Source organism: Synchiropus splendidus, chromosome 6, assembly GCF_027744825.2.
Source record: "Synchiropus splendidus isolate RoL2022-P1 chromosome 6, RoL_Sspl_1.0, whole genome shotgun sequence".
Lineage (NCBI taxonomy): Eukaryota > Metazoa > Chordata > Actinopteri > Syngnathiformes > Callionymidae > Synchiropus > Synchiropus splendidus.
Genome location: NC_071339.1, coordinates 8,800,528 through 8,816,909, shown reverse-complemented (window position 1 = coordinate 8,816,909; position 16,382 = coordinate 8,800,528). Strand labels below are relative to the sequence as shown.

The 16,382-nt window shown below is 43.3% G+C and overlaps 1 protein-coding gene across 8 annotated transcripts; it reads left to right on the top strand.

Annotated features, from left to right (window-relative positions):
* Positions 1-615: 615 nt before the first annotated feature.
* On the top strand, positions 616-15,680 carry cpne1 (copine I). 8 transcript variants are annotated; one of them, XM_053867558.1, is made up of 16 exons: positions 629-715; positions 10,726-10,854; positions 10,932-11,111; positions 11,479-11,553; positions 11,638-11,709; positions 11,800-11,883; positions 12,152-12,241; positions 12,314-12,409; positions 12,482-12,568; positions 13,020-13,079; positions 13,149-13,282; positions 13,359-13,413; positions 13,883-13,937; positions 14,010-14,143; positions 14,211-14,447; positions 14,563-15,680. In XM_053867558.1, the coding sequence occupies exons 2-16, from the start codon at positions 10,726-10,728 to the stop codon at positions 14,674-14,676; spliced, it is 1,602 nt and encodes a 533-aa protein (XP_053723533.1). In that variant the 5' UTR covers positions 629-715; the 3' UTR covers positions 14,677-15,680. The 8 variants fall into 8 exon arrangements, with proteins under 8 accessions (XP_053723526.1, XP_053723533.1, XP_053723530.1 ...); XM_053867557.1 differs by lacking the exon at positions 629-715 and adding an exon at positions 9,591-9,655; XM_053867556.1 differs by lacking the exon at positions 629-715 and adding an exon at positions 9,601-9,715.
* Positions 15,681-16,382: the final 702 nt, after the last annotated feature.

Here is a 16,382-nt window from a genome sequence, read left to right as displayed (position 1 = left end):
AGAACATTTATTTATATTTTATTACGGAACAGACGCTGAGACGTCCATTTTTGCGGACTCCTTCTGCTTCCCGGGAGCCACCATCACTAAGGACCTCAAATGGAAGCCAACCATCAGGTCCCTCATCAGGAAGGCCCAGCAGAGAATGTTCTTGCGGCAGCTGAGGAAACTATGACTGCCGACGAAGATGCTGGTGCAGTTGTACACAGCCATTGTCGAGTCCAGCCTCACCTTCTCTATCACTGTGTGGTACAACAGCGCCACCTCCAGGGATAAGAGCAGACCGCAGCGCATTCTGCTGAGAATTATTGTTTTTATTTATTTTATTCATTTGTATTCAATTGAATTTATAATAAGAATACTACTACTACTACTACTACTACTACTAATAATAATAATAACAACAATAATAATAACAATAATAATAATAATTGTTATTATTATTATTATTTTTGTTGTTGTTGTGTTTTATATAATGTGTTTTTGTTCATAATTGCACATTATTCCAAATCACTTTCCTAGTCGGTGAGATTCTCACTGACCATAAAGCTCATTCTGAGTCTGATTTTGACACGCCAACCTCCCGGGCGTTCTCGCGATACCAGGATTTTGTCGCGAGACCAGAGCCGACATTTCGTGCAGTGCCGCAGCTTGCAGCGAGAAGAGGAGGCTCCGTGCATAAATAAACTTGATTTGTTTATTGAAAGATTCATCGGTAAGATTTTAACGGCTACAGACAAGTGGTGAACTCCCGAGAGAGGAAAGCATCTGGGGCCGATAAAAAAGAATGCGTTCTGCTCGTTGCTTCGCTCCACACAAAGCCCGCAGCTAGGGATGCTAAGTAGCTTTTTGGTAGCTAAGCTAAGTGAATGGTGTTATGGATTCTGAGAAGGGAAGGTTCGTCTAGTTAAATAGCTGCTACAGTCGTCTGTTACGAAATATTGGCGTCACAATAAAATGTTTATTTTAACCTATGCTATTTTTTTAGCGAGGCGGAAAGTTATGTGTGGCTTGTTTTCCGTCTTGCCGCTATTATTTTTGACTGATGGGTTGAGAGTCGACAACATCGTGCAAAATAAGGGTCTGGTTGGTTTTTGTGGAGAGGATTCAGGTTCGTCTTTCTTGGGTTCTTACAAAAAAAAAACTCCACGATATGCTGTGTCATATATATAAGCATAGGTTGTGAAGTCTGGGCAGAGTTTCAAGAGTTAATAGCTCATTGTTAAGCTCAGGCTTACTTGATTTGTGGAAACCACTGATGTGAAATTTAGCAAAAAAAATGGTGTGACTATTATTCAGCGATTACATGTTCTAATGGATACATGTTTTCATTGCCAATACAATATGCAAGTGGAGCAGAGAATAATATGTAATCAAAGTTGGATTATGCTTATTTTGAAGCATAATTGTGTTCTCTTTTCCAGAAATGGTCTTGGAAAAAGGGGCTGTATGTTGTTGCTTCTGAGCCTGCCTTTTTGACGTGTCATCTCCGTCATATCATTGTTTGATTCCTACTTGTTCTTCTCGGCATGATGGTGTGGTATGGTTCAAGTCCAGGCAACCTGAGTGTCATTTGAGGTTGGATTTTACCACTTGTCCACTTGGGGAGTACAATTATTTTCCCTTCCTAGTGATGTCTTTATTCTGAGGTTGACACTAGCCAATTCCCTTTAACTCAAACTGGCTGTTTTTTTGGTTGACATCAATGGAATATTTTTAATGGTGAAGTTGAATCTTGAGTAATTGAATTTGTGCAAATGATTCTTTTTCAATGCTTTCTAATTGTCTTGTAATAAATTATTTCCTGTGACTGGTTTCAATTGAAAAGGCAAACGTGTAAGTGACAGAGTGAGTAGTGGGCACCTTTGTGAAGATGGATATGATGGAAGGTTTCTCACCAAAAGATGGTCATGGGCTACTCTCTTCAGATAACAATAACCTAACCAGTGTGCTGAAAAAGTCCAAGATTGTGATTTCATGATTTGGTTTTTGACCAGTGCATCTTGAGGCAATGGCGTTTCTCAGCTCGGCAACCTGCAATGTTATGGTATTTCTGAAAACTGCGAGTGCTAAAGGTTACAAAACTGATATACCTTGAATGGCTGAAGTTTAAACAACCTGTTTCTATGTTGAAATGGATTTCTCTTTCTTGAATTTCTCAGATTTTGTGACATATCTATTTGCTGCTCATATGAATGTGATGCTTAACTTGTTTTGGTTGATACTATGCCAGTGTTGCTCTGGTAAACATGCGTCTTGACTTGCTCTGTTTTGACGTTTTTGATGCTGTTGCCACAATGTTTGATGTCTTTCTTGCAATGTTTGCAGTTTCTTGGGTCAAATTTCTGTGGCGTTAATTGCTATCATGTGCACTTGTGCTGCTGCCAAGGAGCGAATTTTCCCATGGGGTGATTGGTTTGAACTCCTACAAATTGGTCATTGATTTATCTTTTTCTTGCCACGGAACTGTGAAATAGAAGGTTGTGCTTTGGCTTTGTCAAGAGTTCATCAAGCAAGTGGATGCATTGTTTATAAATGTTGGTGTTGGTTTTACAATTTCTCATTCTAGGTTGCAGTGTTTTCCCCGTGATTTTCACTTGTTGGCTCTCTAGAACAGACCTGACCCACTGCAGTGCTTGGTCTGTGTTAGAGTGTGTGAAGGACTGGAAGGACAAGTTGAAGGTTCTAAAGTAATTAATTGGTTCAGAGATGCTTCTCGTCTGGCTGGGCAAATGGTTGCTGCGTGGCAATGTTTCTGCTGATGCCTGTGGAGCTTTCAAAATAAAAAGCAAAGTGAAGTTCAGACCTTGAAGGCTTGTGACTGTCCAGCACTTTCCTATACACGGTGCACATTTAAAAAATATGGGCAGGTGTCCACACCACCATCCTTCAGCAGTCACACAAAACGGAATCAAAGCTTGAGTATAAATAGTGTTACCACGATTTTTGTAAGATTGACAAGTGCAAGTCATTCTTTCACCTGATTCAAAGGCACCTGTGTTAATGTGTTAGCATATTGCAAATATTTGCATTTTAGTAAACAATTATTTGTGCCCAACTACTCTAGTGATGAAGTTTGGGTTAAGACATTATTAACTGTGACGCTCTGTGTTTTAATACAGCATATTGTCGTCAAAAAAACCTGTTTATTTTGAAGTGTAGGATTTGTGGTTTTCTGGATGTCTTTGTGTTGTGAAGAATTCATCTTGTTTATCTCATTGTTGAATCATTCCCATTCTTACAATTACCATTATTGACATGACATTCATGAACTGTCAGTCTTTGAAAAGTGATGATGATCCATGATGTTTTGAAACAGGAATGTCTTTTGGCCTTTTCACCAGGTTTTGGTTTCCTGCCGAACACACCAGTCAATTTTATATTGGCTCAATACAGGCAGCTTTGTAGCATTGGTGAGTTCCAAGTTGCATGATCTAGAATTGCTGTTGCACGAATTTGTTCAGACATGGCAGTCACAAAAAAACAGTTCCTCATGTCAAATGGCGAATGAGTTGGCATTTAAGTCTCAACAGTTGAATCCAGTAACACATTTGGTGATAAAGTTTTGTTTGACTCTTGTCTTTTGCCGGAGGACATGAACAAAATGGTTGGAATCAGAATGTATTTCATCTCATTTTTGTAGTTGTCAAGCAAACACACACACACACACACACACACACACACACACACACACACACACACACACACACAACTAAAAGCATAGTGATTAAGTTTGTGAAGTCACATGCTATATTATACCAAATCAATTCTCTTTTTATACGTTCACATTATGTTAACGTAATTGTGCCTTCAAGTTATTCATTTTAATAAGAGACTTCACAGTTCCTTTTGACTTTGTGTGTAACACACTCATTCATGCATAGCATGATGTGATTGGATTATGAGGCACCCTAAAGTCATTTTATAATTTTATTCACAAATTATTCTTAAAATGTACCTCTAGTTTCCAAATGTTAGAGGGACACGCCACCTCTATTCCAAAATGATTAGCTAGAATTGTTTGTAAACTAGTAATCTCCTCAACTCTACTGTTTATCTGACAATGGTGTTGCTCTCTCCCCAGGTTGTAGACCTGTTGTTAAGCAGTCAGTATGGCTGTTGTCATCCGACTGCAAGGTCTGCCCATTGTGGCTGGGACTATGGACATCAGGCACTTCTTCTCTGGCCTTACAATTCCCGATGGGGGTGTGCACATCGTTGGGGGTGATCATGGCGAGGCCTTTATTGTTTTTGCCACTGATGAGGATGCTCGGCTCGGGATGATGCGCACAGGCGGGTCAATAAAAGGGTCCAAAGTTTCGCTGCTACTAAGCAGCAAGACGGAAATGCAGAATATGATTGAATTGAGTCGCCGCAGGTTTGAAGCTGGGACAGGTGCTGTTGAAGCAGCAGTACCCACGCCAGGAAATGCTTCTCGCCAGTCTTCGTCCACTCCTATCCCCACTGCGCAGCCTGGCACAGGCGGGAGGAGTGGCCAAGCAAACCAGGCTTTTGCAAACACTTCTGCCACAGTGACTGCAACAAGCTCCTCTCAAGAAGCACAAAGTAACAAGGCAGTGGCCAGTCTGGCGAATGTGGCACCCAGTTTCCCCAACAGCTATAGTTCATCGCCCTCAATAAGCACAGCCCTGGCATCACTAAATGCGGGACCACCGCCTGTGCCTAGCCTCCCCAGCATGCCATCCATGCCTTCAATGCCCACATTGCCCACTGTTCCTGTACCCCCTACTGTTTCCTCCATTCCCTCTGTTCCTGCAGTCAACCCCTTGCCCCAGGGTCCCCCAATTCCCCCCATGTCCCACCTAGCTCATATGTCTTCTTTACCCCCATTCAACCCGACCATGCCCCCGCCTACAGGTTTGGGATCTGGCCTGCATATTGGAAATCACAACCCAATGATGTTTAATCCCCTCACTCCATTGGCTTCTCTTGGCCTACATGCCCATATGAAGGTTGCCGCTGTAGCCAATATGTCCGGTCAAGATGAACAGTATGTCCATTTGCAGAACCTCCCTTTTTCCTGTACAGAAATAGAAGTTAGGGAGTTTTTCCAGGGGCTCGGGGTGGATGGCATTCACTTTATGAGAGATGCTCAAGGGCGACTAAATGGTAGGGCTATGGTTAAATTTTTCTCCCCCCAGGAGGCTTTTGAAGCTCTAAAACGGGGCGGGGGTATGATGGGTCAAAGGTTTATTGAGATTAGCCCAGGGTCTGAGCGTCAATGGGCCACTTTCGGCAACAGCATAATAGGACAAGTTCAACTTGATGCTGGCAAATCCAATAATATGGAATCGCATGATCTGCATCACCGTCGTGGAACAGCATCCAGAGATCAACGAGCAAGATCAAGATCACCACAGCGACAAGAGTTTTGTGTCTACCTTAAGGGTCTTCCATATGAAGTTGACAAAAAACAGGTCAAGGATTTTTTTAAGAACCTGTCTGTGGTAGAGGATAGCATCTATATTGCCTATGGCCCCAATGGGCGAGCTACAGGAGAAGGGTTTGTCGAGTTCAAAACAGAGCAGGACTACAATACTGCATTGGGCGCTCACATGCAGTACATGGGCAGTCGATTCATCCAGGTGCACCCCATCAGCTACAAAGGCATGCTAGACAAAATTGAATCCATTCGCAAGCGTCAATCATCACACAGTGATGGCAAGAATCAGGACAACAAAACGCCACGGAACTGTGCTCATATCACCAACATACCATACAACATCTCCAAAAAGGACGTCCGTGCCTTCTTGGAGGGTGTTGGGATTTATGAAGACTCGTTGAAGGTTTTAGTGGACAGCCAAGGGAACGGTTTAGGGCAAGCCGTCCTCCAGCTTCAGACTGAGGAAGATGGTCGGAAGGCCGAAAGACTCCATCGGCAGAAACTTAACGGCCGCGACGCTTTCATCCATTTGGTGACTTTTGATCAGATGAAGGAAATTGAACGGAATCCTCCCCCTCAAAACAAAAAGGGCCAACGAAATCAAAGCATGCAGAACCAGCTGAATCAAAGCCAACACCACCAACACCACAGCCAGCCGCAAGTGCAACCTACTCCGCAGCCGCCCCAGGTGAACCCGTTTGCGGCAATTGGAGGAGAAGAGTTCAGTTATCTCCGAAACCCCATGGCTGGCATCAACAACACTCCATTTGTCGCCCCCTTCTCAGCCCCTGGGAATGGTCTGACAGGACCGCCACCTCTCCCTCCCATGGGTGCCGGACTAGGTGACTTAAATATCGGCGTGCCGCCGCCTCTTGTCGCAGGTGTCCCTGGTGCGCCAATTATGGAACCACCAACCTTCCGACCTGGAGTTCCTGGGGCAGCGCCGTTTAACCCAGATGGACTAAGAGGATTGGTCAACTTTGACAATGCTAACAGGAAAGGAGCTGGCCCGAACAGAGCGATTGGGGATAACAACAACAACCCTGGACGTTTAGGGGGACCCACTGGAGGGCAGCAGACGTTCACCTCAGGAGCTGAAGCTCTTCATAACCCAACAGCCCCTGGGGCACCAAACAGCCACAGTAGTCAGCGAGACACGACGGGCCCTACAATCGTAAAACTTCAAAACATGCCGTTCACTGTGACAGCTGACGAGATCATGGACTTTTTCTATGGGTACCAAGTGCTCCCTGGCTCCGTCTGTCTGCAGTTCAGTGATGCTGGTCTACCGACTGGGGAAGCCATGGTGGCTTTTCAGAATCATGAGGAAGCATCAGCTGCTGTCATGGACCTAAATGACCGACCAATCGGAGCACGGAAAGTGAAGATTAGCCTGGGGTAAAGAGCCATTTGAGGACGTAACATCGCTTTTGCTTAACAACTCAACTGCAGTTGCTTTCTGATCAATGATGAACATGAGGTGCACGTTTTGTTGAGTACCTCCTCTCTGGTGTTGGAAAGGGGTAAAGCCTTTGCCTGGCCCATGCTTCGAGATTGTGACATCTTCCCACTTCCTTGTGCTTTTGATCATGCTGAACATTCACAGTACTGATGATGGTGTATGTTTCGGACGTCTATATGCCTTTTACCATGCAGTGGTCCTGAAAACACAAGACACTGACAGTTGTGCGTTTGTGTGCGTGAATACATATGCAATGCTGCTGGGGTCTCACATTTACATGCTGTGTTGTAATGGTGATGTCTTATGCATTGTGGATATGGTAATTGTGTGTGTGTTTTTTTTTAACAATGATGAAAATCTGAACTGTCTTTCCATCATAGAAGCGAGGCTTTCCGAATTCCTGTGCACATTTGCTCTGCAGAAAACTATTCCTGTTATTAAAGATGCTGTGTCGTCATCAAATGCTGTAGCTCTTGCTGTGAAATACTTGTCTTTGGCGTTGTTACTAATGTCAAGAAGTCATTGATGTTGAATTATGCTATCGTTTCATGAAATTAATGCTCCTGTGTTGCAATGGTTTATACATAAATAGTTGAATCTTTGTTCTGCAATGTAGTTTTTGCAAGTCTTTCTTTTTCTCCCCCTCAGATTTCTGTTGCTCTCCAAAAAACGTTCCCGGACTGTATAGTTCTGTGATGGTTTGTAGATTTATGTTTTCTTTGTTAGCTGTAATTATGCTGGCTTTGTTTATAAGTTTATTTTAAGCACAGTTGCTTTTTAAAATGTTTTATTCTCGCAAGTGGACTGTATGACTTAAGACAATGTGGAGTCACTCTGGCTATTGCTAATAAACGGATGTTCATGATGCACATCTGCTCACCTGCCATCCGTCTTCTGTCTCAATATTTGATGACCAACGTTGACTCATGTTGAATTGTGTTGCTTCTCTGTGGGATAAGATCTTTCACACTTTGGCCAGTTAATTACTTTTATACTGCCTCAAATTACTGCGTTTTACGACAGGGCTGTGTAGTGCTGATTTGGTCGTTTTGTCATGTAGGGTTAATTTGTGACTTAGTGGCTCAACTACATTGCGAAAAAGCATGGTCCACAAATGTTTTACTCATTTGACACATGGACTTGTACATTGTTAATGGAACTGTTGGGCATCACTGGCCCTCCTGTGCATGCTCATCTATGGCCAAGAGGTGGCAGACCCAGGGTCATGCTGGGTACAACGTGCAAATGCCACCAGGCATTTGTTGTTATATTCCTGCCCCCCCTATTTTACTTGGCAACATTTTGCTGTTTGCAGAAAGCCTGTAGCATTCCTGACTCTTAAGCTTGTCCTTTTGTCTGCTTCAAGACATACATAATTTCTCTTGGGATAAATAAAGTTTTTGTGCTTCTGAAGAGTGTCGCCATGTTGGACAGACGTGTTCAAGAGCAGGCATGAGGCAAACCCATATTCTTCATTCAGTAACCGACCACACCATAAACGTTTAATTTGTAACGTCCGGTTATGATCCTTGATTCATATTCAAACACCAGAAGGGTGTGTGGGATTGACGTACTCTTGGAGTTGCACAGGAACTCTTAAATCTCTTCATCTGCAGAGTTGTAGAGGAACTCTTCATTGTTCTCCACCTCAGCACTACTTTCTTACATAAAGTCAGTGAGTCCACCAGTGTCTCTTCAGTTTTTACAGCATCAGATGAAAACTTTTTTTTTTTATTTGCTGACATATCAGAATATTGAAATACCCGATAATGTAATTTCCATTTAAAGTCAGTCACCTTGTGATGTTATATAAAGCATCATGTGCAGTTTTCATGAGGTCTTAAAGCGTAAGATGGATACGCTAAACAGTTTTCTGAGCAGCTGAGCCTCAATTTTTTTGACATGACAGGATTTTTAAAACAATAGATTAAGAGGGAAACAGCTGACAATACAGAATTAAGATCTGATGTTGACATAAAGTGCTGTGTGTGGGAGGTTTTTTTTTTCCCTATAATGAGCTGTTGTGGAGTTTGATGTGCAGCTGTGCTCTCCGCTTTGGTTCCACTGCAAAGGATGATTAAAATGCACTGACTCAAACTGTCCCTTTTTCCTTTGTCTCAGATATTTGTGCTCGATTTTCCATCTGCTTTTTTTTCTTAACATCCCAGCAATGATCCCAAAAAAGCTGTTGGAAGGGTTTGACTTTATATATATATATATATATATTCAAAACTCTGAATGAAACAGATTAGGTTTAAATATTTACAGCTGCTGTTGGTTTAACAATCCCCTTTACAAAAGAGTACACAAACAGACTGCGGCGAAGTGATGCTTGCAAAGCTCTACACTAAACTTTCTGGCTAGTGGGGCTCTTGTGGTACAGTTGTGGCCTGCATGAGTGGTTGCTGTGTTTGTTTGGAGGCTGAATGAGTAGATCATTGCAACTGGAAAATGAACAAGTGATTTCAAAATACACCCTTTATTGTGGCTACCAGAAATTGCTGGTCATTGAAGAACCGATGACGTAATTTTAGCTTTTATTCTTCTCATCTATATACGATGTCAAGTCACCCAGTATTTTCCTTGATCATAACGTCCATTCATTCATTGGTTTTGTTATTTAATCCTCTCTTACTGAGAAAGAGGCTCGTGGGCGAACTTGTGATTGACAGTTCAAGTGTCCAATCAGTAGGCGCGCTACTCGCCACCTGGCTAATCGGAGCGCAGTGTTGTAATCGGCCACTCCCTGCTGACTCACTGGCTGGAAAACGTCGGAGCTTGAAGCTGCGGTTCGTTTTTGTAATTTTTATGTTGTGTTGCTTTACTTTCCTTGCGGAGAAGTCGAAAAGGTAAAGGTGTTGGCGTGTGTTTCTGGCCTTCGTATTGTGCGTCTGTTTCCTGTTCCGGACTCTGCGTGTTCCCTCCTCCTGTAGTCCTTGATGCAGCTAAGTTCAAGCTAAGTTACAAACTGAGCATTTACTTTGCTGAGTATTCGAACGAGACAAGCGGAGGCAAGTGACATGAAATGCTCATCATTGGTAGACGTTATTTATGCAGGTTTACGTTTCAGCGCCACATAACTTTGTTCACAAGTATTCTAAATCCAGGTGTGACTGTTGAAAGTTACGTTTATTTTGTTTCATTTACGGGGCACTAAGTCATTATTTCAGTGCATATTGCATGAGCTAAACGTTCGAATACGCGAAAGTAAGTATTGTGAAAGTGTAAACGGTTTATATGTTTTCAAATGGGTGTGGCACACTGATGTATGTACGTTACTACGATTGATTTTTCACGGTTTCACTTTCATGATGACAGAAAGTTATCAATGCAAACTGTTAAATACAGAAGTCTTCGTTGTTACGAATTCGTTTCGCTGTTTTCCTGACTGTTGGAGCGACCATCCGAGAGATAAGGTGCATGTACTTGAGCATTCAGTGGATGACGTCGCCTGTCGTCACATCACGACATGCAGCTTCAATTTTTGACAGACCATAAGAGCATCATACAACAAAACATTACATTTAAACTATGAAAAAACACAGCAGATGACTCCTGTGTTTTGTTACATTTGCAAGAGCCAGCTGTTTTCCCTGTCCTCTATCGCTTGGTGTTTACTAAGCCCTTGCATTTTGTGCTCAAATGTACAATCTCATAAGCGCGTGTCTACCAAAACTTCTTCAGTCATGAGTCGCTGAGTATTCGGAGTGTTGTGAGAGCAATTCAGTTTTTGCATTCTGCGATATTCTTGGGTTAAGGCTCTGAACCCTGCATTTGATATTTTCTGACTGATTCACTGATCATGCTTGTGTTTCTATTCTTGTGTTGCCGATCTAATGTCCGTCCTTTTCCCTTTCAGATGACGGACTGCGTTTCTAAAGTGGAGTTGACCGTCTCCTGCTCCAACCTACTGGACAAAGATGTCGGCTCCAAGTCTGATCCTCTGTGTGTGTTGCTGCAGAAATCCGGTGGAGACAAGTGGGCTGAGGTGACACAGCTGAAGCCTCCCCCAATCTTTATCATGGGTTTTTTTTGTATTGATTAATAAAATATATTTGTTAAAAGCTGGGACGCACGGAGCGCTTGAACAACACCTCCAGCCCGTCTTTCAGTCAGCGTCTGAAAATCGACTATTACTTTGAGACGGTGCAGAATCTCAAGCTGGGTGTGTATGACATCGATAACTCCTCTGTGGACTTGGGTGATGACGACTACCTGGGGGGAGTGGAGGTCACACTCGGACAGGTACGAATATAATGATTCCAGGTCATTGAACGTGTTGTCAAAGCAATGTCTCAACATTTGCATCTCTAGTGGATGAACAGGTTCCACCACTTTTTTTACAAGTTGACTCACCATCGCTGATATAGATCATCTTTTTAACGGTGAACATCCAGAAGAAAACTTTTGAAAATCAGAAACTCCACAGTAAAAATGTATAATCTTCATTTGTCAGAAACCAAAAAAGGTAAATCAACTGTTGTTGCTAGATCAATTTATACAGAGCAGCATAAGATGCACTCCATGTCAGAGCAGAGGTGACTTTCAATGCACAGTGTGAACCCCATGTGGTTGTCATGGATACAGTGCATTGGTTATCTGTATGTTTCAGATCGTCTCCAGTAAAACGCTGACGAGACCTCTGCAGCTGAAGAAAGGCAAACCAGCAGGGAAAGGAACGATCACTGTAAGTCCTCCATGTTTGAATCCTGTTTTTTATTCAGGATTGTTGACATTGTCATCGCTGAATTCTTCACCTCTGTCTACGTAGATCACTGCAGAGGAGATAAAGGACAACAGAGCCATTCAGTTGGAAATGGAAGCTAAAAAACTTGACAAGAAGGTTCATAATTCCTTCCGTGGATGATATTTCAGGTCTTCATTTAACTTTAAATTGAGTGTAACTCGTGTTTCATGTGTTCCATGTGTTCAGGATACGTTTGGAAAGTCTGATCCGTTCTTGGAAATATTTAAAAAGGCTGATGATGGGAAGTGGCAGCTTGTACACAGGACAGAGGTACTCGCCATCACGTCTCTGTTTTTGGACTTAGATGAAAGGAACATTGAATTTATTGTACTTTTTTTGTCTTTGTTTTTGTTTTGATTGTCTCTAGTATAAATTTGCTTGTTTATTTTTTTTATTTCTGAATTCACAGTTTTTACATTTTACTTCAAAATACTATTAATGTCTTCTACAAGCCTGTATTGTTGAAAACAATATCCACATTTAAACCTAATTTGTGATGAAAAGCCAAATATATCAAAGACTGTTTCGCTTTGTGAAGGTGGTGAAGAACAATCTGAATCCCACCTGGCGGAAGTTCACCGTTCCTCTTCAGACCTTCTGCAGCAGTGACCTCGAAAGACCTCTCAAGGTTAAATCAGTAACAATTGTCAGAACCAATGTCGGCTCCCACTGACTGACAAGAAGTCTCTCCTCACTGCAGGTGGATTGCTCGGACTATGACAGCGACGGATCTCATGATCTAATAGGCTCCTTCACCACCAAAGTCTCTGAGCTGCAGAAAGCCAGTGGTTCACACGTGTGTTGACATGACACTTCTGCGTGGCAAAATACATATTTGTTATTTACTGTTTTTTTTTTAAACCTTTAGGTGGAATTTGAGTGTGTTCACCCAGAAAAACAGAAGAAAAAGAAGAGCTACAAGAACTCTGGAGTGGTCACTGTTAAGAGCTGCAAGGTGAATATCTCATATGTAGATTTTGAATCCCTCTTTGGATGCCATGTCAGAGAGAGTGGAGAATACCTGTATATGAGATATGTGGCTCATTCTGCAATAGATTCCAAAAAAGTTACCACAACGTAACAATGTGAAGTAGTGCTAGGTAGACAAGGTTTCATGTCACCGTGTCCTGATTTTCACTGGCCACCAGATGGCACTGTCTGTTGTAAAATATTTGAACTAGAACAACTAATATAATTTCTGATCCAAGAGCGCCATCTTGTGGCGCCTGAAAATGAGGACATTGTCATCAACCCTGCATTACTGGTTCATGATGCCTCACTACACGAAGGTGTCTTGAAGGTCACAATAGTGAGGGTCGCTATTGCATCACTCCTTTGTGGCTCTGCTGCTGCACTAGTACAATTTCTCACATTTGTTCCTTCCCATTATTCTGTGTCCTCTGCAGCTTTTGACACAGTACACCTTCCTGGACTATGTGATGGGGGGCTGCCAGATCAACTTCACGGTACGTCAACACATTACACGCCAGTAAAGCATGTGTCCCGAAGCATTAATAAATGTTTCCTGAACACAGGTTGGAATCGACTTCACAGGCTCCAACGGTGACCCTCGCTCAGCCAACTCTCTCCACTACATGAGTCCAGATGGGCTGAACCAGTACCTGTCTGCTCTGTGGTCCGTGGGTCAGGTGGTCCAGGACTACGACACGTGAGTACCATCCGTTATTAAAAGGTCTCTGAGAGTCTGCATGGGTGGTGATGGAATGATGTGCTTCTGTTTTCAGTGACAAGCTCTTCCCTGCTTTTGGATTTGGAGCAAAACTGCCACCAGACTATCAGGTTGGTTACACCTGATGAGCCGAGTCAATCAGGCGGTTTATTTAAGCGCTCAAATAAGCTGTTTTCACCTGCTTAACTGCTGGTCCACCAACAACAGCTGAGATGTCAGAACTTCGGACACGCAAGCGAAAACAGCGCATTTTGAGTGCTTTACTATAAATAAATTGTTGAGGAGTTCAGGATTCAAGTTCAGAGTTTGTTTCATGAGTCAGTCATCGAGACTGACTCATGAAACAAAGTATGAACTTGACCCCGTCTTCAAAATGAGTTTAGAAGTGATCCTCATGCATTTTTAAGCCTGGTGCACCACTGACCTTTCTACGGTGCAGCCTGCACCACTGCACCCGCGGCTTATAGACCGGTGCGGCGTATGTGTGAACAAGATCTATTTTCCTTCTTAAATTAAGTGGGCATGTCTAATGTTCCGGTGCGTTCTATGTGTTGTTTTATGTTGTTTTTGATCCCACAGGCAGCACATCACGAGTTTGCCCTCAACTTCAACCCCACAAGCCCATACTGCCAAGGTACAGTTGTCTTCAGCCGCTGGAGTCAGAACACTTCCTCCATTCTTACGTGAATGTGTTGTCTTCTCTCAGGTATCCAGGGCATCGTTGAGGCCTATCGGATGGTTCTGCCTCAGGTGCGCCTCTCAGGACCAACAAACTTCTCTCCGCTCATCAACCACGTGGCTGCCATTGCTTCAGCCGCAGCTCAGACCAACAGCGCCTCTGTGAGCACACTCGATGGAGGATTCCACTTTCCGGCTCTGTCCATCAACGATTTGGCTTTCATTTCAGCAATACTTTGTCCTGCTCATCCTCACTGACGGAGAGATCACAGACTTCGACCAAACCAGAGACGCCATCGTCAGGGCTTCACGCCTGCCGCTCTCCATCATCATCGTGGGCGTGGGACCAGCGGACTTCAAGGCCATGGAGCTTCTGGATGGAGATGATGGGGTCCTGAGGTCGACTGTGGGCGAAGCTGTCGCCAGAGATATCGTGCAGTTTGTCCCCTTTAGGAAGTTTAAAGATGTAAGTCTGACCACGTTGTTGGAAGCTTTTCACTTGGTGTGTTATCCTCGAGTTTCTTGGACTGGTCTTTTGCTTTTGTGTATCACTGACACCATTCTCTTGTCTGTCTCCTCAGGCTCCCATGGCTACTCTGGCCAAGTCCGTCCTAGCAGAGGTTCCAAACCAGCTCGTCTCTTACTTCAAAATGAGAGGCTTCGAACCACAGAAACCGAAGGCAGCTGCGACATAATGTCAATCGCAGGCAATCACAGCCAATACTCCCTTCATCTTATTCCAGCGTCTGACAGGGGGGGACCAATGAAATGACCAACCTTTGTCCTTGCCTGAATATAATCCAACTGTAGCTTTTCAACTTTCAACGCACGGCGACCTGTTAGCCAATCAGAGCAGAGTGTTGTTCACATCCAGCTGACTACTGCATATGCAAATAATATTTCCGTGTCCACACAGACACGGGAGCCTAACAGTTAAATGCTGTTCAAACAGTTTTGTGTTTTTGTTGAGGCTTTTAAAAAATGATAATCTGCACTTTGTTTTATCATCAATGCTGGAAATATGATGTAGCATGTGGATGGATCTTTTCTAACCAAATGTGTCTTTACTAACATGGCTTTATTATAATCACCACTTTTGCCTTGATGCCTATAGCTTGCTGCTTCTGCCAGATGATGCCTGAGTGCCACGCTTGTTTAGGGCGACTGTTCAAATCAGTGACGGGTTGCGTTTTTTTCTAGCAGTTGAAGAAATGCCAAATATGTATTCTGCCGCTTTATGCACAAGAACAGCCAGAGGATCCTTGTCTGAAGTCAAAAATCTATCTTGGATCATGCATTTTATTGCTTCAGGTGCCACTAAAAAGAGAGCTCTGCAATATTTATCTTGTTACTTCTTAGAGAGTTTATGTAGCTGTCTGCATCATTCCAGACAAAATGCAATAATTAGGTGCCTTATATTAAACCATTAGTTCATGCAATTGAGTCTAATAATACTAATAATAATAATAATAAAACATGAAGCATCTTTTTTTATGTTGACCAAAGTCGATTATGGCCACGTATTGCAGCGCGCATTAGACTCCTTGATGCTGGGAACACGTGTAGAAATGCGCTTGGCTAAAGTCAACATTATAGTGGGCCTTGTGTTTGCTACTGTGGAAATCTGACGCTTTCTGATTCCTTAAGTGAGCAGTATGTCAACGCAGAAGCATGTTTGTATCATTTTTACAATTAAAAAATGTTTTGGAAACTTGTTCTGTTTTGTGCTTTGACTGCTGTGCCACATTTCCTTAACTTGCTTCTCACTTTGCCATGTTTTTAAAGGCGGGAGTGGTGGTCCTCCATGTGCCGTGCGACTCTCACTGTCAGTGATTGATATTCAATGATCTTAAATGACTAAAAAAAAACATGTACTCATGCACCATATCGACCCTCAAAGGGGTCGCACCAAGTCACAAAATATTAGTGACAAATGACTCGGAGAGGTAGAGCCTTCCGGAGTGGAGAGCCGATCCATCGCTCTCAGGCGGGAGGCGGGGCCTCGCAGTGGAGGTAACCAATAGCGAAACCCGTCAGAGGGACGAGCACGTATGACATGGAACGGTCACAATGACGTTGTTGTCTGTCACAAGTGCTCCGGGGTGTGATCATAGGCGTGTGTCTACCGCCCTCTTGTGGCCAAAACTAATGCAATGGCTGTGGCGTTTGTTTCAAAACTTGGTTTAGTTCTTTTTCTACCGATGCACTTTCGTATTCGTCATCGCTCCAGCAGGTTGTGGGTCAAACTCCCCTCCCAGTTGCGCCTCCACTGCGCTGAAGCTATGGTTTTATTTGCAGTCTCCCGGGCCACTGAGCTTCTAAACGCGAGAGCCACTTGGCTCAGTTTCTTCAGCGCGACCAATACAGAGTCCAGTGTGCAATGGTCCATCTATCACTGTTA

Bases quoted from the DNA above. Each gene is read 5' to 3' on its own strand.
- cpne1 (XM_053867551.1), top strand. From the start codon at position 4,113: ATGGCTGTTGTCATCCGACTGCAAGGTCTGCCCATTGTGGCTGGGACT.